Source organism: Sus scrofa, chromosome 6 (assembly GCF_000003025.6).
Source record: "Sus scrofa isolate TJ Tabasco breed Duroc chromosome 6, Sscrofa11.1, whole genome shotgun sequence".
NCBI lineage: Eukaryota > Metazoa > Chordata > Mammalia > Artiodactyla > Suidae > Sus > Sus scrofa.
The window spans coordinates 58,104,245-58,128,944 of NC_010448.4; the positions used below are offsets into that span (position 1 = coordinate 58,104,245).

The 24,700-nt window shown below is 41.8% G+C and overlaps 1 protein-coding gene across 3 annotated transcripts in view; it reads right to left on the reverse strand.

Annotated features, from left to right (window-relative positions):
- Window positions 1-24,700, reverse strand: part of ZNF614 (zinc finger protein 614) — a 36,278-nt gene that overhangs the window by 5,578 nt on the left and 6,000 nt on the right. The window contains exons 2-4 of one of the 3 annotated variants that reach the window (XM_021097258.1): window positions 23,114-23,337; window positions 848-974; window positions 539-631 (exon numbers count right to left, since the gene is read on the reverse strand). In XM_021097258.1, the coding sequence (XP_020952917.1) occupies window positions 539-631; window positions 848-974; window positions 23,114-23,128 (235 nt within the window). In that variant the 5' untranslated portion in view covers window positions 23,129-23,337. The remainder of the gene's footprint in view (window positions 1-538; window positions 632-847; window positions 975-23,113; window positions 23,338-24,700) is intronic. The other 2 variants (XM_021097259.1, XM_021097260.1) reach the window with 2 other exon arrangements.

Below are 24,700 nucleotides of genomic sequence, written 5' to 3' on the forward strand. Positions count from 1 at the left end.
GATCTAGTATTGTCACTGCAGCAGCTCTGGTTGCTGCTGTGGCTTGGGTTCAACCCTTGGCCCAGGAATTTCTACATCCCGCAGGTGCAGCCAATATAAATAAATTAATTTAATTAAATAATAAAGCCATAAGAGGAAATAAACAAATATCAGATCCAAGAAGGGACAATAGGATCTCCTGCTGTGGCACAATGGGATCAGCAGCCTCTTGAGAGTATTGGGACATGGGTTGGATCCCTGGCTCAGCAGAGTGGGTTAAGGATCTGGTGTTGCCACAGCTATGGCTTAGGCTGAGACTGTGGGTGGGATCTGATCCCTGGCCTAGGAGCACCAGATGCTGCAGGGTGGCCAAAAAAAGAAGAAGAGACAGGAATATATTTAAAGCTGAACACTCACAAAGAAAGAGTTCTCATCTGGAGAGATGAGTATGTGTGGCAGCTGTTGAGAGGGGCCTTGAACACCCTCATAGCTGTGACTCCTCTTAATGACTGGAATAGACTTCCCTGGCCACTCCCCTTGCTGCCTCTCACTCACTCACCTGGACAGGTTCTATTCTGGATTTTATCCTCTATTATCCATGGTTCTCCACATTCGAATTTGGAGAGTGTATCTAGTTTTGTTGGTTGATACCCTGTTAGTGGGAAATGATAGAACACTTAGATACAAGGACCAGGGTACAGTATGCCAAAATGGGAAAATATTGCATTTTAGAGACAAAGCAATTTCTTGAAGGGGCACTGAAAATCTGCCTCTTCGAAAGATCACAGATACTGCAAAGCTTTCATCAGGTGACAGAGGAAAGGCCAGTGACTGGGCACCAGTAAATGACACAGGGAGCTGTCCTTACCTAGTGACAATAAATTGTTATAATTTTCCAGCATTACGTCCCAGTAAAGATCTTTCTGATCAGGGGCCAGGAGCTGCCACTCCTCCCAGCTGAACTCCACAGCCACATCCTCCAGTGTCAGCAATTCCTATAATAAGAGTCCTGTTTAATATGATGTGAATTCCATTTATTCATATGGAAGAAGAATGAGGGAAGTTCTAACTTTCTCCACATAGCCTGCATCTATATACTTTTTTCTAACACATTTCAGTGGGAGCAAAATCCTATCTTTCTACCTGCATATTTTAGCACTTAGTTCATCTGCATACTAAAAATATGCAAATGACATCAGGACCAGTAGAACATTCCTACATTGCCATGAAACCTCACAGCTATTAAGAGGATTAACCATGAACAGACTCCAGATCCAGAATTGACAAGATAGTGGGGTTTTTTTTTCATTTCCATTGCAATTTATTATAGGACACTGAATATAGTTCCCTGTGCTATATACAGTAGGACCTTGTTGTTTACTCATTTTATATATATAACAATTTGTTTGTGGTAATCCCAAACTCTTAATGCATCTCCCTCCTACCTCAAGATACTGTGTTGTTTTTGTCTTTTTTAGCTACAGCTGCAGTATATGGAAGTACCCGGGGCCAGAGATTGAATCCAAGCTACATATGCGACCTATGCCACAGCTGCAGCAATGCCAGATTCTTAACCCGCTTTGCTGGGCTGGGGATCAAACCCAAGCTGCCTCAGAGACAAAGCCAGATCCTTAACCCACTATGCCACAGTGGTAACTCCAAGATAGTGCTTTTAATAAATGTAAAAAAATCCAAAAACTATACAAGGTATCATTAAAGTTGATTAGGAAGATTCAAAAACAAAAAGCTTCCAATAGACAAACATATGCACACATACACCTACTGACAGACAGATCAGCAGTATCTTAAATAAGGTGTAGTGAACTGGAATATGTAACTAAAGACATTACAGGAATTCCTATTTAGCTCAGCAGGTTAAGAATATGATGTAGTTTCTATGAGGTTGAGGGTTCGATCTCTGGCCCAGAAACTTGCATATGCTGCAGGTACACCCCCCCCCCAAAAGGCTATGAAGAGAAAGACTGACAAATTCTAATTTCAATCAAAAATGAGGAGTTCCAGAGAGAGGACAAGATGGCGGAGGAGTAGGGGGACACGCTCGCCCTCTCCCACAAACACAACAAAAAAAGCACATCTACAGAATAAATGACTCGCACAGAACAGCAACCAATCGCTGGCAGAGAAACCTAAACTCCAATAACGGCAAGAAGTTCGTGACATTACTGGGCAGAACAGGAGAAAAGAGGAGAGTGAGAGAAGGTGAATCTGAGCGGGACGGGCGCTCCCGAAAGGGAACTGCGGAGGAGAAAGGGATCCCGCACCCTGGAAAGTCACCTACCGGGGGAAAGATCAAACAAACTGGAGGAATCTCCAGATGCAGAGAAGAGTGTAGTAGTAAGTGGGAGTACGGAAAAGCCGACCAAGAACCCAACGGACCATCTGAACTACGGGCACAGTCACCAAAAATTGAGACGCCTGGGTGGGGGCTGGGCACCGAATCCTCGCCTCCGAAGGTTAGTCCCCGAGAAAGGGCCAGGGGACGCCTGGGTGGGGGCTGGGCACCGAGACCTCGGCTCCAGAGGTTAGTCCCCAGGCTGGGGGGCGGGGCAGAGCGGAAACTGCTTGGGAGCTCTAGAAACCAGTAGACGGGGCAGAGACTGCCTGGGAGACTAGAAAACAAAGCTGTCGCAGAGGAAGGGAACAATACTCTAGGGGCAGGGAAGTGGAAAGCCGCATCAGAGGGAACCTGGGAGAAGAGCCTGGTCTGCGCCCGTGCTGGGGAGGGGAGAGAAGAAGGGGTGGGTCCCCATAGAATACCCCCCACGCCACAGCAAGCTTACAGGCCGCTAGCTAGCTGAAAGCTGTGCTTCCCAGTGCATCCCCTCCCCCACCCCCACCACCCGCTACACTCTCACCGGACCTGGGGTGCCTGCCATCCAGGAGGGCTGGCCTCAACAACTGCCTGAAGCCTACCACTGCAGGGGCTGTCCCTGCACAGGCCTGCTTGCCCTTTGGAGGGGCTACACTTACGCAGAGCAGCACCAAACACCACCAGCCCCCGAGAAAAGGCCTGCAGCCCAGAAAAGCTAGTACAAGCCTAGCCAGGCTGTGAATAGATCTGCCTAATTCTTGGATGGTTTTTCTGCGTCGGGCTGCCCCGGGGAGGAGCCTCTTGGGTTTTCAGCGGCCCTGCTACCCGCCCAAGCCCCTAGGGGGTGCCGAGACCTAGTGGATCAGCTGAATAGGACTGCCAGCTCCAGGCAGGACCCCCTGCAGCCCAGAAAAGCTGCAACAAGCCTGGCCGAGTCGGGAAAAGATCTCAGATGGTTTTCTGAGTCGGGCTGCCCTGGGGAGCCTCTTGGTTCCAACAGCCCTGCTCCTGCCCAGCCCCAGGGGTGCCCTAGTGGACCAGCTGCATAGGACTGCCAGCTCCAGCAGGACCCCCTGCAGCCCAGAAAAGCTGCAACAAGCCTGGCCAGTCGGGAAAAGATCTCAGATGGTTTTTCTGAGTCGGGCTGCCCTGGGGAGGAGCCTCTTGGGTTTCAGCGGCTCTGCTAGCCCCAGCCCTCAGGGGTGCCCCCCCGCGAATACTGCTCAGCACCACCAGCCCCTGGAAGCCCCTGCAGCCAGAAAGCTGCAACAAGCTCGGCCGGACTGTGAAAGATCCCTACATTCTCAGGCTGTCCTTCTGAGTTGGGCTGCCTAGGGAGAGCCTCTTAGGTTCTCAGTGACCCAGATATCTGCTCCAGCCCCCAGGGGGTGCTGCACTCCTGAGAAGCAGCTGCCCAACACCGCCAACCCCCTGCAAGAACCCCACAGCCTAAAAACACAAGAGCAAGCTCTGCATGACCAAGTGAAATCTGCTACCATCGTGGTGTGGACCTCCCAGTCCTCTCTGCCCTCAGGAAGCCCTCCTTTGCCTCAAAGAAACACTGTTAGCCCCATCAACACTTCAGAAAAGCCACACTGACTCAAAAAAGATTGACCAACAACACCAGCCCTCAGGAAATATTCCACGGCAGTGACAAGGCAAACACTGCCCGATAACGGAGAGTACAACTCCCTCAGGAGAAAGAAAACAACAAGCAAGATGAAGAAGCTGAGAAACCACCCCCAGTCAAACCAACAGGAGAACTCACCTAAAACAGTCAACAATGAAACAGATCTCTGCAGTCAGACAGACCTGGAGTTCAAAAGAGAAATAGTGAAAATACTGAAGGAATTAAGAGAAGATATGGACAGTAATGCAGATACCCTCAGAAAGGAACTAGAAAATATAAGGAGGAGCCAAGAAAAACTAGAACATTCATTTGCAGAGATGCAAACTGAACTAGGGGCAGTAAAAACCAGAATGAATAATGCAGAAGAACAAATCAGTGATATGGAAGATAGAAAAATGGAAATCACTCAATCCGGTCAACAGACAGAAAACCGAATCAAAAAACTGGAAAGCAATATAAGAGACCTATGGGATAATATAAAGCGGGCCAATCTACACATAATAGGAATTCCAGAAGGAGTAGAAAAAGATAAGGGAATGGAAAATATATTTGAGGAAATTATCGCTGGAAACTTCCCAAATCTAAAGGATACTGGGTTCAAGATACAAGAAGCACAGAGGGCCCCAAACAAACTGAACCCAAACAGACCCACACCAAGACACATCATAATAAAAATGGCAAAAGTTAGTGATAAAGAGAGGATCCTAAAGGCAGCAAGAGAAAAACAGAATGTTACCTACAAGGGAACCCCCATAAGAATATCAGCTGATTTCTCTACAGAAACACTACAGGCCAGGAGGGAATGGCAAGAGATATTTAAAGAGCTAAAAGGAAAAAATATGCAACCTAGAATACTCTATCCAGCAAGAATATCATATAAAATAGAAGGGGAAATAAAAATTTTTCCCAACAAAAACTTATAGAATACAGCAACACAAAACCCAGGTTAAAGGAAATACTGAAAGGGCTTCTCTAAACCAAAAAGAAAGGAAGGAAAGGGAAGAAAAAAGAAAAGAAAAAAAAAAAGAAGAAGAAGAGGAAGAACTAGGACTGAGGAAACCACAATCAGAGAGCAGTCACTCAAATAAGCCAGCATACAGATTTAATCATGAACATGCTTCAAACAAAATAAAATTAAAAAGAAAAAAATAAAAAAGAGTCATCAAAACCATAAAATGTGGGCAAGGGATGTTAGGAAGTAAATAACCCTTTTTGTTTGTTTGTATGTCTCTCTTCTTAATTTTAATATAGTAATGAAGTGTTTGAACTTACAGGACCATCAGGCTAAAACACACAATTATGGGAAGGTGTTAGCATACTTAAAACACAGGGCAACCACAAGCCAAAACCAAATATTGCATTTGCAAAAAATGAAAAAAAAAATACACTCAAGCAGATAATACCAGGAGACCATCCAACAAAAAAAAAAAAAAAAAAAAAAAAAAAGAAAGGAAGGAAGAATGGAGAACCATAGAATCAACTGGAACACGAGGTTCAAATGGCAATAAATAATCATCTATCAATTATCACCTTAAATGTCAATGGACTGAACGCCCCAATCAAAAGACACAGAGTGGCTGAGTGGATAAAAAGGCAAAACCTTCAATATGCTGCCTACAAGAAACTCACCTTAGGACAAAAGATACATATAGATTGAAAGTGAAAGGGTGGGGAAAAATATTTCACGCCAATACACATGACAGAAAAGCAGGAGTCGCAACGCTCATATCAGACAAAATAGACTTTAAAACAAAAGACATAAAGAAAGACAAAGAAGGACACTACTTAATGATTAAGGGATCCATCCAAGGAGAGGATGTTACTATCGTCAATATATATGCCCCAAATATAGGAGCACCCAGATACATACAACAAATATTAACAGACATAAAGGGAGATATTGATGAGAATACAATCATAGTAGGAGACCTAAATACCCCCCTCACATCAATGGACAGATCCTCTAGACAGAAAACTAATAAAGCAACAGAGATCCTAAAGGAAACAATAGAAAAGTTAGACTTAATTGATATCTTCAGGACACTACATCCAAAAAAATCAGAATACACATTCTTCTCAAATGTTCATGGAACATTCTCAAGAATCGACCACATATTGGGACACAAAGCGAATCTCAATAAATTTAGGAGCGTAGAAATTATCTCAAGTATCTTCTCTGACCACAATGCCATGAAATTAGAAATCAACCATGGGAAAAGGAAAGAGAAAAAACCTACTACATGGAGACTAAACAACATGCTACTAAAAAACCAATGGGTCAATGAGGAAATCAAGAAGGAAATTAAAAACTACCTTGAAACAAACGATAATGAAGACACAACCTCTCAAAACCTATGGGATGCTGCGAAAGCAGTGCTCAGAGGGAAATTTATAGCAATACAGGCCTTTCTCAAAAAAGAAGAAAGATCCCAAGTTGACAACTTAACCCTCCACCTAAATGAATTAGAAAAAGAAGAACAAAAAAGTCCTAAAGTCAGCAGAAGGAAGGAAATTATAAAGATTAAAGAAGAAATCAATAAAATAGAGACTCAAAAAACAATAGAGAAAATTAATAAAACCAAGAGCTGGTTCTTTGAAAAGGTAAACAAAATCGACAAACCCCTGGCCAGACTCACTAAAAAGAGGAGAGAAAGAACCCAAATAACCAAAATTATAAATGAAAAAGGAAAAATCACAACGGATACAGCAGAAATACAAAAAACCATAAGAGAATACTATAAACAACTGTATGGCAACAAGTTTGACAATCTGGAAGAAATGGACAATTTTCTAGAATCTTACAGCCTGCCAAAACTGAATCAAGCAGAAACAGACCAACTGAACAGACCGATCACTAGAAATGAAATTGAAGAGGTCATAAAATCACTCCCTACAAATAAAAGTCCAGGACCAGATGGCTTCACAGGTGACTTCTATCAAACATATAAAGAGGAATTGGTGCCCATCCTCCTTAAACTCTTTCAAAAGGTTGAAGAAGAAGGAATACTCCCAAAGACATTCTATGAGGCCACCATCACCCTCATTCCAAAACCAGACAGAGATACCACCAAAAAAGAAAACTATCGCCCAATATCATTGATGAATATAGATGCAAAAATTCTCAACAAAATCTTAGCCAACCGAATCCAACAACATACCAAAAAAATTATACACCATGACCAGGTTGGGTTCATCCCAGGTTTACAAGGATGGTTCAACATACGCAAATCAATCAGCATCATACACCACATTAACAAAAAAAAAGTCAAAAATCATATGAGCATCTCAATAGACGCAGAAAAAGCATTTGACAAAGTCCAACATCCATTCATGATCAAGACCCTCGCCAAAGTGGGTATAGAGGGAACATTCCTGAATATAATCAAAGCCATTTATGATAAACCCACAGCAAATATAATCCTCAATGGGGAAAAACTGAAAGCCTTCTCACTCAAATCTGGAACCAGACAGGGATGCCCACTCTCACCACTGCTCTTCAACATAGTTTTGGAAGTCTTAGCCACAGCAATTAGACAAACAAAAGAAAGAAAAGGCATCCATATAGGAAGAGAGGAGATAAAACTGTCACTGTATGCAGATGACATGATACTATACCTAGAAAACCCTAAGGACTCAACCCCAAAACTCCTTGAACTGATTAATAAATTCAGCAAAGTAGCAGGATATAAGATTAACATTCAGAAGTCAGTTGCATTTCTGTATACCAGCAATGAAACATTAGAAAAGGAATACAAAAATACGATACCTTTTAAAATTGCACCTCACAAAATCAAATACCTCGGAATACACCTGACCAAGGAGGTAAAGGACCTATATGCCGAGAACTATAAAACTTTAATCAAAGAAATCAAAGAAGATGTAAAGAAATGGAAAGATATTCCATGTTCCTGGATTGGAAAAATTAATATTGTAAAAATGGCCATACTACCCAAAGCAATCTACAGATTCAATGCAATCCCTATCAAATTACCCATGACATTTTTCACAGAACTAGAACAAACAATCCAAACATTTATATGGAACAACAAAAGACCCAGAATCGCCAAAGCAATCCTGAGAAACAAAAACCAAGCAGGAGGCATAACTCTCCCAGACTTCAAGAAATACTTCAAAGCCACAGTCATCAAAACAGTGTGGTACTGGTATCAAAACAGACAGACAGACCAATGGAACAGAATAGAGAATCCGGAAATAAACCCTGACACCTATGGTCAATTAATCTTTGACAAGGGAGGCAAGAACATCAAATGGGAAAAAAAAAGTCTATTCAGCAAGCATTGCTGGGAAACCTGGACAGCTGCATGCAAAGCAATGAAACTAGAACACACCCTCACACCATGCACAAAAATAAACTCCAAATGGCTTCAAGACTTAAATATACGACAGGACACCATCAAACTCCTAGAAGAAAACATAGGCAAAACACTCTCTGACATCAACATCATGAATATTTTCTCAGGTCAGTCTCCCAAAGCAATAGAAATTAGAGCAAAAATAAACCCATGGGACCTCATCAAACTGAAAAGCTTTTGCACAGCAAAGGAAACCCAAAAGAAAACAAAAAGACAACTTACAGAATGGGAGAAAACAGTTTCAAATGATGCAACTGACAAGGGCTTAATCTCTAGAATATACAAGCAACTTATACAACTCAACAGCAAAAAAACCAATCAATCAATGGAAAAATGGGCAAAAGACCTGAATAGACATTTCTCCAAAGAAGATATACAGATGGCCAACAAACACATGAAAAAATGCTCAACATCGCTGATTATAAGAGAAATGCAAATCAAAACTACCATGAGATACCACCTCACACCAGTCAGAATGGCCATCATTCATAAATCCACAAATAACAAGTGCTGGAGGGGCTGTGGAGAAAAGGGAACCCTCCTGCACTGCTGGTGGGAATGTAAACTGGTACAGCCACTATGGAAAACAGTTTGGAGATACCTTAGAAATCTATACATAGAACTTCCATATGACCCTGCAATCCCACTCTTGGGCATCTATCCGGACAAAGCTCTACTTAAAAGAGACACGTGCACCCGCATGTTCATTGCAGCACTATTCACAATAGCCAGGACATGGAAACAACCCAAATGTCCATCGACAGATGATTGGATTCGGAAGAGGTGGTATATATACACAATGGAATACTACTCAGCCATAAAAAAGAATGACACAATGCCATTTGCAGCAACATGGATGGAACTAGAGAATCTCATACTGAGTGAACTGAGCCAGAAAGACAAAGACAAATACCATATGATATCACTTATAACTGGAATCTAATATCCAGCACAAATGAACATCTCCTCAGAAAAGAAAATCATGGACTTGGAGAAGAGACTTGTGGCTGCCTGATGGGAGGGGGAGGGAGTGGGAGAGATCGGGAGCTTGGGCTTATCAGACACAACTTAGAATAGATTTACAAGGAGATCTTGCTGAATAGCATTGAGAACTATGTCTAGATACTCATGTTGCAACAGAAGAAAGGGTGGGGGAAAAACTGTAATTGTAATGTATACATGTAAGGATAACCTGACCCCCTTGCTGTACAGTGGGAAAATAAAAAAATAAAAAAATAAAATAAAATAAATAAAAAAGATATTTGCACCCCGAAAAAAAAAAAAAATGAGGAGTTCCTGTCGTGGCATAGCAGAAACGAGTCCGACTAGGAACCATGAGGTTTCGGGTTCGATCCCTGGCCTCGCTCAGTGGGCTAAGGATCTGGCATTGCCGTGAGCTGTGGTGCAGGTTGCAGACTCAACTTGGATCCCGAGTTGCTCTGGCTGTGGTGTAGGCCACCACCACAGCCAACATCAGATCTGAACTACATCCTCGACCTACACTGAAGGTCAGAGCAACACCGGATCCTTAACCCACTGAGCAGGGCCCAGGATCAAACCCATGTCCTCATGGATACTAGTCAGGTTCATTACTGCTGGGCCACAATGGAAACTCCCAGCAAGGTGCTCTTCTAAAAGCTTTGTATACATTAACTCAGTTTACATTCTACCTTATGAGGTAGGTGCCATTATCATTATCCCCATTTTACAGATGAGAAAAGAAAACTCAGGTGTGTGAACTGCACAGTTACACAGCTGGCGATGGCTCTAGAGCTCACACTCAACCATTATGCTACATTGACCACAAACTGGAATAGCCATTTGGACAGCAACCAGAAGTATATATTAAAAATGTGAAATGATCAAACCCAGTAATAGACTTCTCTATAGCCACTCTAAAGAAATAGACACGATTTTACCAAAAGCCATTAACAAGAATGTTCAATGTTACATGGTTTGTAATAACAATAATATCTAGGAGTTCCTGCCATGGTGCAGTGGGTTAAAGGATCCTCCATTGCCACAGCTGTGGCTGCGATTCAATCAGTGGCTCCATATACCATGGGTGGGACAATAAAAAAAGAATATTTAAATATTCATCAGTAGGTGAATTATTAAACTATCATTCAGACAGACATCATTTGGCATTCACTGTATCAAATCAAAAAGAAGAAAATTGGCCTATAGGCATTTTAATGTAAAGAATGCCAATCATCTGCAAACAAGAAGATGTCATGAAAATGACAACTGGGGCTCACTCTGCAGAGGTGGTTCATATATGAGTGTAATTAATGGTTTAGGAGTATTGAGCCGTAATCAGTGAAGCTTCTATTATTTCACAATGAATCTTTTTTTTTTTTTTCCCTTTTTTAGGGCTACACTTGTGGCACATGAAAGTTCCCAGGCTTGGAGTTCCCGTCATGGCGCAGTGGTTAACGAATCCGACTAGGAACCATGAGGTTGCGGGTTCGGTCCCTGCCCTTGCTCAGTGGGTTAACGATCCGGCGTTGCCGTGAGCTGTGGTGTAGGTTGCAGATGCGGCTCGGATCCTGCGTTGCTGTGGCTCTGGCGTAGGCCAGTGGCTACAGCTCCGATTGGACCCCTAGCCTGGGAACCTCCATATGCTGTGGGAGCGGCCCAAGAAATAGCAACAACAACAACAACAACAACAAAAAAGACAAAAAGACAAAAGACAAAAAAAAAAAAAAAAAAAAAAAGTTCCCAGGCTAAGGGTCAAATCACAGCTGCAGCTGCTGGCCTACACTACAGCCACAGCAATGCAGGATCCTTAACCCCCTGAGTGAGGCCAGGGATCGAACCTGCATCCTCATGAATACTAGTGGGATTCGTTACTGCTGAGCCAAAATGGGAACTCCAAGGAATCTATTTTTTTTCCTCTTTATCTTTTCTTTAGGGCCTCACCCATGGCATATGGAGGTTCCCAGGCTAGGGATCTAATTGGAGCTGTTGCTGCCAGCCTACGCCAGAGCCACAGCAACACCAGATCTGAGCCGCCTCTGCAACCTACACCACAGCTCATGGCAACACTGGTTCCTTAACCCACAGAGCAAGGCCAGGAATGGAACCCGAATCCTCATAGACAATAGGTTCATTAACCACTGCACCACAACGGGAACTCCGAAGGAATCTATTCTTAAACTCAGAATGAATCTCCACCACTGTTCCCCAAAACATGTTTGATTATGTTGCTTTGTCATCTCAAAAATTAAATATCTGGAGTGCCCATCATGGCTCAGCGGTTAACAAACCTGACTAGCATATATGAGGAGGAAGGTTCAATCCCCAGTCTCCATTTGGTGGGTTAGGGATCCAGGGATCAGGTGTTGCCATGAACTGTGGTGTAAGCTGCAGATGCAGCTTGGATACCACGTTGCTGTGGCTGTGGTGTAGGCCAGAAGCTACAGCTCTGATTGGACCCCTAGCCTGGTAACCTCCATATGCTGCAGGTGTGGCCTGAAAAAGACAAAAAAAGAAATTTAAATATTTGATTTCTATTGAGCGCCAATGGTTTTCCTGTCAGTTTTATTGAGAAATAATTGACATATATCACTGTACAAATATATGATGTACAGCATGGTGGTATGATTTACATATATTGTGAAATGACTACTACCACCTTCTCTCATGTAAATACAATTTTTAGAAAAAAGGTAAAAGATTTTCTCCTCATGATGAGAACTCTTAGGATTTACTCTCTTAACAACATTCCTTTGTACCACCTTACACCAGCCAGAATGGCCACCATCCAAAAGTCTACAAACAACAAGTGCTGGAGAGGGTATAGAGAAAAAGGAACCCTATCGCACTGTTGGTGGGATTGTAAAGTGGTGCAACCACTGTAGAAAACAGGTTGGAGAGTCCTCAGAAAACTAAAACTAGAACTATCATTGGATCCAGCAATCCCACTCCTGGGCATCTATCCAGAGAAAACCACGACTCGCAAAGACTCATGTACTCCAGTGTTCACTGCAGCACTATTTGCAATAGCCAAGACATGGAAACAACCTAAATGTCCATTGACAGAGGAGTGGATCAAGAAGATGTGGTACATATACACAGTGAAATATTACTCAGCCACTAAAAGGAATGAAATACCGGCATTTTTAGCAACATGGATGGAACCAGAAATTATCATCTAAGTGAAGTCACCCATACAATGAGACACCAACTTCAAATGCTTTCACTGACATGTGGAATCTGAAAAAAGGACAGACTGAACTTCTTTGCAGAACAGATGCTGACTCACAGACATTGAAAAACTTAAGGTCTCCAGAGGAGACATTTTGGGCGAGTGGGGGGATGTGCTTGGGCTGTGGGATGGAAATCCTGTGAAATTGGATTGTGATAATCATTATACAACTACAGATGTGATAAATTCATTTGAGTAATTAAAAAACAACAACAACATTCTTTTGTATCATATGGTAGTGTTAGTTATAGTCATCGTGTGGTACATTACATCCCTGGCACTTATTTATCTTATAACTGGATTTGTTTTTTCAGTATAATTATGAACTCATGGAATTTCATACAACTATATAGGTAATGTTCTTCAGTGAGCTGTAATCATCTTTCCTTTAGATGCTCAATCGGTACCAGGCCAGTGGTACCTGGGCTAGTGGGGAGCCCCTTAGCGTTATCAATGTTGTTTGGAGTGACATAAATTATTGACTCCGCAGGAGTTCCCTTTGTAGCTCAGCAGTAATGAAGCCAACTAGGATCCATAAGGATATGGGCTCGATCCCTGGCCTCACTCAGTGGGTTAAGGATCTGGCATTGCCATGAGCTGTGGTGTAGGCTGCAAACACGGCTTGGATCCTGTGTTCCTGTGGCATAGGCTGGCAGCTGTAACGCTGATTTGATCCCTATTGTGGGAACTTCCATATGATGTGGGTGTGGCCATAAAAAGCAAACAAACAAACAAAAAAAAACCCTTACTGAATCCCTGAGGAAGTGGTCTGCTTTCTCCTTGTAGTCAACGCACATCATGGAGCTTTCCCTGTTTCTCTGGTTGTGATGTTTGACAGAGATAATGCAAAGTGATAGCTGATGAAACCCACGGGATCTGCCAGTCACAATTATGTTCCAGTATTAGTCATTTAGTCTGACCCCTATAAACAATATATTTCTTTTCTTTCTTTCTTTTTTTTTTTTTTGTCTTTTTCCGGCCACACCATCAGCATATGGATGTTCCCAGGCTAGGGGTCTAATCAGAGCTGTAGCTGCTGGCCTACACCATAGCCACAGCAATGCAGGATCTGAGCTGCTTCTGCAACCTACACCACAGCTCACGGCAACACTGGATCCTTAACCCACTGAGCGAGGCCAGGGATCGAACATGCCATCTCATGGTTCCTTGTTGGATTCGTTTCTGCTGCACCACAATGGGAACTCCTGAACCATATATTTCTGATCCCACTTTGTCCTGATTTTTAATTCAGAGTCTAAGTTGATTTCTACTCAAAAACCAATTATCTCCAATTTATACGTCTTTTAAAAATTATTTATTATTTATTTATTTACTTGGCCATGCCTATGGCCATGAGAAAGTTCCCAGGCCAGGGGACGGAGATTAAGATGGCAGAATAGAAGGACTAGAGTTCAACTTCTCTCATAAAAACAACACAATTACAACCAAATGCTGAACAACCTTCAAACAAATGGACTGGAAACTCAAAAAGATATCCTACTCTAGAAGACAAAGAGGAGGCCACATCAAATGATAGAGGGGCGATTACAGAAGTAAGCAGTAATCCCATACCTCCCAGGTGGGAAGCTCACAAACTGGAAAGTAACTCTGTCATAAGGACTCACCTACAGGAATGAGAGTTCTGAGCCCCATGTCAAGTCCCCACACCTGGGGATCTGACATTGGGAGAAAGAGCCCCCGGAGCATCTGGCATTGAAGGCCAGTGGAGCTTGTGTATGGGAGCTCCCCAGGACTGTGGAAAACGGAGACACCATTCTTGAAAGGCACGCACACTTTCCTGTACACTGGGTCCCAGGGCAAGGCAGAGGCTCCATAGGAATCTGGGTTGGACCTGACTGCAGTTTCTGGAGGATCTCCTGGGAAAACAGGGGGTGACTGTGGCTCATTGTGGGGAAAGGACATTGGAGACAAAGCTCTTGGGAACATTCATCAGTGTGTGTTTCTCTGAAGGTGGACATTTTGGGAAAATCTGGCCCCACTCTTCAGCCCTGAGAAACCCCAGGCCAAACAATAATCCAGATGGGTTCACAGCCCGAGCCATCAGTATATAGGCTGCCTAAAGACACCCCCAGGCACACAGCCAACTCTAATCTCATCTGGAGACAAAGCCCCACCCACTAGAGCATAGGAATCAGGCCCACCTACCAGTAGGTAGGCACCACTCCCTCCCATCAGGAAGCCTACAGCAAGCCCCTGTACCAACTTCAGCGACAAGGGGGGCAGACATCAGGAGTAAGAGAGGCTACAACTCTACTGTCTGCAAAAAGGATACCACACCAAAAACCTATAAAAATAAACATGAAAATGCAGGAGTTCCCGTCATGGTGCAGTGGTTAACGAATCCGACTAGGAACCATGAGGTTGTGGGTTCGATCCCTGCCCTTGCTCAGTGGGTTAAGGATCCGGCATTGCCGTGAGCTGTGGTGTAGGTTGCAGACGCGGCTCGGATCCCGCGTTGCTGTAGCTCTGGTGTAGGCTGGTGGCTACGGCTCCGATTAGACCCCTAGCCTGGGAATCTCCATATGCCACGGAAGCGGCCCTAGAAAAAGGCAAAAAGAGGGGAGTTCCCGTCGTGGCGCAGTGGTTAACGAATCCGACTAGGAACCATGAGGTCGCGGGTTCGATCCCTGCCCTTGCTCAGTGGGTTAACGATCCGGCGTTGCCGTGAGCTGTGGTGTAGGTTGCAGACACGGCTCGGATCCTGCGTTGCTGTGGCTCTGGTGTAGGCCGGTGGCTACAGCTCCGATTCAACCCCTAGCCTGGGAACCTCCATATGCCGCGGGAGCGGCCCAAGAAATAGCAACAACAACAACAACAAAAAAAGACAAAAGACAAAAAAAGAAAAAGGCAAAAAGACAAAAAAAATAAATAAAATAAATAAATAAATAAATAAAAAAGAAAAAGAAAAGAACTTCAGACAGAAACTGAGGCGATCTAAGCCACGTGAAGAAATGGAAAAGGAAAGGAATTTGGGACCACAAAGAATCAAAATTTAAAAAAAAAGGAAAAGAAAATGCAGAGAACTATAACTCAGATAAGGGAGGGAAAAAAAAAACACAAAAAAACCCCCAGAAAAACAGCTAAGTGATCTGGAGGTATCAGCCTCCAGGAAAAAGACTTTAGACTGATCATGCTAAAGATGATACAAGACACTGGAAATAAACTGGAACAAAGATGGATAATTTACAGGAAACACTGAGCAAAGAAATACAAGATTTAAAACTTAAGGAGGCAGAGATGCAAAATACAATAACTGAAATAAAAAATTCATTAGAAGCAACCAACAGCAGAATACAGGAGGCAGAAGAATGAATAAGTGAGGTGGAGGACAGACTACTGGAAATCACTGATGCAAAACAGAAAAGAGAAAAAAAGATTGAAAAGAGGAGTTCCCGTCGTGGCGCAGTGGTTAACGAATCTGACTAGGAACCATGAGGTTGCAGGTTCGATCCCTGCCCTTGCTCAGTGGGTTAACGATCTGGCGTTGCTGTGAGCTGTGCTGTAGGTTGCAGACGCGGCTCAGATCCCGCGTTGCTATGGCCCTAGTGTAGGCCAGTGGCTACAGCTCCAATTCGACCCCTAGCCTGGGAACCTCCATATGCCACGGGAGCGGCCCAAAGAAATAGCAAAAAGACAAAAAAAAAAAAAAAAAAAAAAAAAAGATTGAAAAGAAATAAAGAGAGTCTCAGAGAACTCTGGGACAACATTAAATGCACCAACATCTGTATTATGGGGGTGCCAGAAGGAGAAGAGAGAGAAAGGGACAGAAAAAATATTCAAAGAGATAATGGCCAAAAACTTCCTTAACATGGGAAAGGAACCACTCACTCAAATCCAGGAAGCACAATGAGTACCATATAAAATAAACCCATGGAGGAACACCCCAAGACACATATTAATCAAACTGACCAAAATTAAAGACAAAGAGAAAATACTGAAAGCAGCTAGGGAAAAGAAACAACATACAAGGGAACCCCAATAAGGTTATCAGCAGATTTTTCAGGCAGAAACTCTGCAGGCCAGAAGGGAGTGGCATGATGTACTTAATGTGATGAAAGGGAAAAACCTCCAACCAAGATTACTTTAGCCAGCAAGGCTCTCATTCAGAAGGAGAAATCAAAAGCTTTACATGGAGTTCCTGTCATGGTGCAGTGTAAATCAACCCAACTAGGAACCATGAGGTTGTGGGTTCGATCCCTGGCCTTGCTCAGTGGGTTAAGGATCTGGTGTTGCTGGTGAGCTGTGGTGTAGGTGGCAGAAATGGCGTGGATCCTGCATTGTTGTGGCTGTGGTGTAGGCTGGTGGCTACAGCTCAGATTAGACCCCTAGCCTGGGAACCTCCATATGCCATGGGTGTGGCCCTAAAAAGACAAAAAGACAAAAAAATAAAGTAAAAAGCTTTACAGATAAGTAAAAGCTAAGAGAATTCAGCAACACTGAACCAGCTTTAGAACAAATACTAAAAGAACTTCTCTAGGCAGAAAAGAAAAGGCCACAACTAGAAACAAATACCACAAATGACAAGACCCACCAGTAAAGGCATATATACAGTAAAGATGGGAAATCATCCACACACAATTATGTGACCAAAATCAGAAATCATGAGAAGAGGAGGGTAAAATGCAGGACACTGGAGATGCACTTGCAATTAAGATGCACCAACAACTTAAAACAATCTCATATAGACTCTTATATCAAAACTTCAGAGTAAGTGCAAACCAAAAATCTGCAATTGATACACAAACAAATAAGAAAAAGCAACCCAAATACATCAAACCACAAGAGAGAACAAGAGAAGAAGGGAAGAAAAAAGAGCAACAAAAACAAATCCAAAACAGTTAATAAAATGGCAATAAGAACATATCAATAATTACCTTAAATGTTAATGGACTAAATGCCCCAATCAAAAGACATAGAATGGCTGAATGGATATAAAAACAAGATCCATATACACGCAGTCTATTTTTTTTTTTTTTTTTTTTTTTTTTGTCTTTTTGCCTTTTCTAGGGCTGCTTCCACAGCATATGGAGATTCCCAGGCTAATCAGAGCCATAGCCACTGGCCTACACCAGAGCCACAGCAACGCGGGATCCAAGCCGCATCTGCAACCTACACCACAGCTCACGGCAATGCCGGATCCTTAACCCACTGAGCAAGGCCAGGGATTGAACCCACAACCTCATGGTTCCTAGTCGAATTCGTTAACCACTGAGCCACGACGGGAACTCTGTATATATGCAGTCTTCAAGAGACCCACTTCTCGACACATACAAATTGAAAGTGAGAGGATGGAAGAAAATATTCCATGCAAATGGGAATCAAAAGAAAGCTGGAGTAGCAATACTCATATCAGACAAAATAGACCTTAAAATGAAGAATATTTTAAGACACAAGGAAGGACATTACATAATGATCAAAGGATCAATCCAAGAAAATATACCAATTTTCAATATATATGCACCCAACATTGGATCACCACAATATATAAGGCAACTGCTAACAACCTCAAAAGGACAAATCGGCAATAACACCATAATAGTGGGGGACGTTAACACCACACTTACAGCAATGGACAGATCATCCAGACAGAAAATCAATAAGGAAACACAGGCCCTGAATGAAGCATTAGACCAGATGGACTTGATAGATATTTATAGAACATTCCATCCAAAAGCAGCAGAATACACATTCTTCTCAAGTGCACATGGAACATTCTCTAGGGTTGATCACATTCTGGGCTACAAATCAAGCCTTGGTAACCTTAAAAAAATCAAAATCATATCAAGCATCTTTTTCAACCACAATGGTATATGACAGTAAATCAACAACAAGAAAAAAACTGCCAAAAACACAAACACATGGAGACTAAACAACGTGCTACTAAACAACCAGTGGATCACTGAAGAAATCAAAGAGTAATTAAAAAACACCTAGAAGCAAATGACAACAAAGATATGACACTCCAAAACCTATGAGATGCAGCAAAAGCAGTTCTAAAAAGGAAATTTGTAGCAATACAAGCCTACCTCAGGAAACAAGAAAAGGCTCAAATAAACAACCTAACTTTATATCTAAAGCAGCTAGAGAGAGAACAGACAAGACCTAATGTTAGCAGAAGGAAAGAAATCATAAAGATGAGAGCAGAAATCAATGAAATAGAAACAAAGAAAACCATAGAAAAGACCAATGAAACGAAAAGCTGATTCTTTGAAAAGATCAACAAAATTGATAAACCCTTAGCCAGACTTATCAAGAAAAAAGAGAGAAGACTCAAATCAATAAAATTAGAAACGAAAAAGGAGAAGTAACAACGGACATCACAGAAATACAAAGGATCATAAAAGACTACTATATGCAACTATATATACACCAATAAAACGGAAAACCTAGAAGAAATGGATGAATTCTTAGAAAAGTACAATCTTCCAAAACTAAACCAAGATGAAATAGAAAAGATGAATGAACCAATCACAAGAACTGAAATTGAAACTGTGATTAAAAAACTTCCAACAGGAGTTCCCGTTGTGGCGCAGTGGTTAACTTAACAAATCCGACTAGGAACCATGAGGTTGAGGGTTCGATCCCTGCCCTTGCTCAATGGGTTAACGATCCAGCGTTGCCGTGAGTTGTGGTGTAGGTTGCAGACGCGGCTTGGATCCCACGTTGCTGTGGCTCTGGCCTGGGCCGGTGGCTACAGCTCCAATTGGACCCCTAGCCTGGGAACCTCCATATGCCGCAGGAGCGGCCCAAGAAATAGCAAAAAGACAAAAAAAAAAAAAAAAAAAAAAAAAAATTCCAACAAACAAAAGTCCAGGACCAGATGGCTTCACAGGTGAATTCTATCAAACATTTAGAGAAAAGCTAACACCTCTCCTTCTGAAACTACTCCAAAAAATTGCAGAGGAAGGGACACTCCCAAACTCATTCTATGAGGGCACTATCACTCTGATACCAAAACCAGACAAAGATACCACAAAAAAAGAAAATTACAGGCAATTTTACTGATGAACATAGGTGCAAAAATCCTCAACAAAACACTAGCAAACTGAATCCAACAATACATTAAAAGGATTGTACATCATGATCAAGTGTGATTTATCCCAGGGATTCTTCAATATCTGAAAATCAATCAGTGCGATACACCACATTAACAAACCAAAGAATAAAAACCATGTGATCGTTGGGGAGTTCCCATCATGGCTCAGTGATTAACAAATCCAACTAGGAACCAGAAGGTTGCAGGTTCCACCCCTGGACTCGCTCAGTGGGTTAAGGATCCGGTGTTGCTGTGAGCTATGGTGTAGGTCACAGATGCAGCTCGGATCTAGCATTGCTGTGGCTCTTGGCATGGGCCAGTGGCTACAGCTCTGATATTAAACCCCTAGCCTGGGAACCTTCATATGCTGCAAGTGCTGCCCTAGAAAAGACAAAAAAAGACCAAAAAAAAAAAAAAAAAAAAAAGTGATCCTCTCAATAGATGCAGAAAAAGCCTTTGACAAATCCAACACCCATTTCTGATAAAAACCCTTCAGAAAGTGGGCATAGAGGGAACCTACCTCAACATAATAAAGGCCATATATGACAAACCCAGAGCTAACATCATTCTCAATGGTGAAAAGCTGAAAGAATTCCCACTGAAATCAGGAACAAGACAAGGATGTCTGCTCTCACCACTACTATTCAACATCATTTTGGAAGTCCTAGCCATGGCAATTAGAGGAGTAAAAGAAATAAAAGGAATCCAAATTGGAAAGGAAGTAGTAAAACTATCACTATTTGCAGATGACATGACATTATAACCTAGAAAATCCTAAAGACTCTACCAGAAAACTGTTAGTGCTCATCAATGAATTTGGCAAAGTCACAGGATACAAAATTAATACACAGAAATCAACTTCATTTCTATATACTAACAACGAAAGATCAGAAAGAGAAATTAGGGAGTTCCCGGTGTGGTGCAGTGGTTAACGAATCCAACTAGGAACCATGAGTTTGCGGGTTCAATCCCTGGCCTTGCTCAGTGGGTTGAGGATCCAGCACTGCAGTGAGGTGTGGTGTAGGTTGCAGACGCGGCTCAGATCCAGCGTTGCTGTGGCTCTGGCATAGGCCGGTGGCTACGGCTCCGATTAGACCCCTAGCCTGGGAATCGCCACATGCCACAGGAGCAGCCCTAGAAAAGGCAAAAAGACAAAAAAAAAAAAAAAAGAGAGAGAAGTTAGGGAAACAATCCCATTTACCGTCACATCAAAAAGAATAAAATACTTAGGAATAAACATATCTAAAGAGACAAAAAATTGTACTCTGAAAACTGTAAGACACTGATGAAAGAAATCAAAGATGACACAAACAGGTAGAAAGACATACCATGCTCTTGGACTGGAATAGTCAATATTATCAAAATGACTATACTACCCCAGGCAACCTACAGATTCAATGCAATCCCCATCAAATTGCCAAGGACATTTTTCACAGAACCAGAATCAAATATTTTAAAGTTTGTTTGGAATCACAAAAGACCCAGAATAGCCAAGGACATTCTGAAAAAGAAAAATGGAGCTGGAGGAATCAGGCTCCCTAAATTCAGACTATACTACACCTATAGTCAACTAATCTATGACATCTACAGTCAAAGAATATACAATGGAGAAAAGACAGCCCCTTCAACAAGTGGTGCTGGGAAAACTGGACAGGCACATGTAAAAGAATGAAATTAGAACACTTCCTAACACCATACACAAAAATAAACTCAAAATGGATTAAAAGACCTAAATATAAGACCAGATACTATAATAAAACTCTTAGAAAAAAGCATAGGCCAACATAAACCACAGCATTTTCTCAGATCCACCTACAATAAAAACAAAAATAAACAAATGGGACTTAATTAATCTTAAAAGTTTCCACACAGCAAAGGAAACCCTTAACAAAAAAGAAAAAAGACAACCCACAGAATGGGAGAAAATATTTGCAAATGAAGTGACTGATGGGATTCATCTCCAACTTATACACACCTTCTACAGCTCAACACCAAAAAAACAAACAACCCCATCAAAAAATGGGCAGACCTAAACACAGTATCCAAAGAAGACATACAGATGGCCAAAAACACATGAAAAGATGTTCAGCATCACTAATTATCAGAGAAATAGAAATTAAAACCACTATGAGGTAGCTACCACCTTATACCAGCCAGAATGGCCATCATCAAAAAGTCTACAAACACTAAATGCTAGAGAGGGTGTGGAGAAAAGGGAACCCTATTACACTGTTGGTGGGAATGTAAATTGGTGCAACCACTGTGGAGAACAGTATGGAGATTCCTCAGAAAAATAAAAATAGTATTACTGTTTGATTAGCAATACCTCTCCTGGGCATCTATCCAGAGAAAACCATGACTCAAAAAGATATATGTACTCCAATGTTCACTGCAGCACTATTTGCAATAGCCAAGACATGGAAATAACCTAAACGTCCATCGACAGAGGAGTGGATAAAGATGTGGTACATATACACAATGGAATATTACTCAGCCATTAAAAGGAAAGAAATAACAGCATTTGCAGCAACATGGATTGTTGGAGACCACAGAACAGCTCAATTCTGCAAAAGGCAAGTATCTCCTGGGACACAGAGTTCTAAAGTACAGAGTCTCCTTCAAAGACAATATAAAGGACTTATGCATTAATCGTGTTATTCTATAAACAACTGCACTATGTCCTAAGGATACTCCCTTTGATATCACTAAGAAGATAACCTATACCTGTTATTGCCTATACCTGTTCTTGCCCACTAATCTTGTCACCCTCCTTAATCCCACTACTAATAATCTTATCACCTTCCTTAATAAAAGTCATGTGGGCTAAAGCCTAAGTGCCTTTGTTCCAGGAACAGAGTGCCTCCTGGTCCCCTACTTTCTAAATGTAAGAGTCTTGTGTGTTTTGTTATACCACGCCATTCCTCTTTCAGGATTCCCCGTTGCCCTGCAGCACTGGATGCAGAAATGGATGGACCCAGAAATTATCATGCTAAGTGAAGTCAGTCAGATGGTGAGAAACCAACGTCAAATGCTATCAGTTACATGTGGAATCTAAAAAAGGGACACAAAGAACTTCTTTGCAGAAGAGACACTGACTCAGAGTTTGAAAAACTTACGATTTTCAAATGAGACAGGTTGGGGGTGGGGGATGGGCTGGGGGTTTGGGATGGAAATGCTATAAAATCAGGTTGTGATGATCACTGTACAACTATGACTATAATAATTGAGTAATTTAAAAAATATGACTATAAAATATATATGTAAAAAATATAATATATATAAAAAATATGACTATAATTTAAAAAATATGACTATAATAATTGAGTAATTTAAAAAAAGTTCCCAGGCCAGCCAGGAATCAAACCCACACCATAGCCAGCAACCCAAGCCACAGCAGTGATAACGCCGGATCCTTAACCTGCTGAGACACCAGGGAACCCCCTATACTTCTTTTAGTTGAATGAACTTTGTTTTTTCAGGTCACCACAAATCCATTAGACAACAAAGGAAAGATACAACAACCAGAAATCACCTGAGCCTTGATCATGTTCTTTTGCACTCAGAAAATGATGAGTAACGGGGATTCTATGCCTTTCGTCTCTTCTGCATCTGCCATGTAGTTCTTAGAGACAGAAATCCTGGTGCCCAGTTAACATTGTCCTCAGAAATGATGATATCCAACTCCAAGAACCTCCTCTTTCTTCCCCCATTCCTTCACTTAATCACTCTTTCTTCTGGGGAGCCGGGACCTATGGGCTAAAGAGCAAATTGACTTTGAGTGTACATTTCCTCTGGGCCCAGAAATTGCCACTGTTAAAAAGCACTTAAATAAGGGACCCTCATATTTCCAGCTGTTGTTTTATTTGGTGTCCCAGAGGCATTCCTCCTCTGGGGCAATAAAACAAGGTTTTGAATGTGTGAAAGGTAGGCCTTTCTTTTGTGATGAGGAACTGGCATGACTCTTAAAGGGGAGGAGGGAAAGCAGAAGCAGCAGAACATGATGCTTCAAGGCTGGTGAATGCTCAGGCAGATCAAGTTCAGGGAGAAGGACACATGAAAAGATCTGGTTCCAAGGATCTGGACATTTGTGTCTTTAAAAAGTATGTGTGCCCATGAACCACTTCAAAAGTCTTTGTTTGCTCAGTGGGTTATACATCTCAGTTTGAAGACCATGGTACTACGTGAATCATTAAGGTTTCTTGCTTCTCTTTATGTATTAAAGGACTGACCTTGCCCAACAGATGTTTGGCTTTGTCCTCAGTTCCTGGGAGGGAACCTCTAGGCCCTTGGAATGTCTCACCTAATAAGAATGGCTTTGCTTACCTTGGAGCCTACAGTAGGGCCATACACGATAGTCTATGGAAATGATGTGATTTATGGTGAGGGCTTTGGACCATATGGTATCAGCTAGACCTCTGGAGAGGCTGGAGACTAAGTTCAGCCACATAAGCAGCCAATCACATCTATGTTCACTGAACCCCAATAAGAACTCTGGACACTAAGGGTTAGGTGAGTTTTCCCTGGCTGGAAATAATGATAAAACAAAAACAAAACCAGCAAGAATTTAGAAGACTTGAACAATATAATCAATCAACTTAAGTGACACATTTAAGATAATACTCAACAGCAACAAAATATACATTTTTTCAAAAGTACATGAAACATTCTTCAGGAAAGACCATGTGTTAAAACACAAAACAACAGTCGATAAATTCAAAATAAAGATAAGCTATGTACGACATGGAGAATATAGATAATGTTTCATAATAACTGTAAATGGAGTGTAAGCATTAAAAATTACATTAAAACTTTTAAAAAGTATATGACTCACACACACAAACATTCAAAATACATTTTCCAACCACAACAGAACCAAATTATATATCAACTTCAGAGTGACATTTAGAAAATATGAGACATGTGGAAATTAAACAGCATACTTCTAAACAATATGGGTTAAAATATATATATAAAACTTAGATGAAATAGTCAAATGCCTAGAAAGAGACAAAACTGAAAGAGTTTTTAAAACATTTGAATAGATACATAACACACAAAGAAACTGACTGGCAATTAAAAATCATCACACAAAGAAAAGCCTACTCTCAGAGAGCTTCAC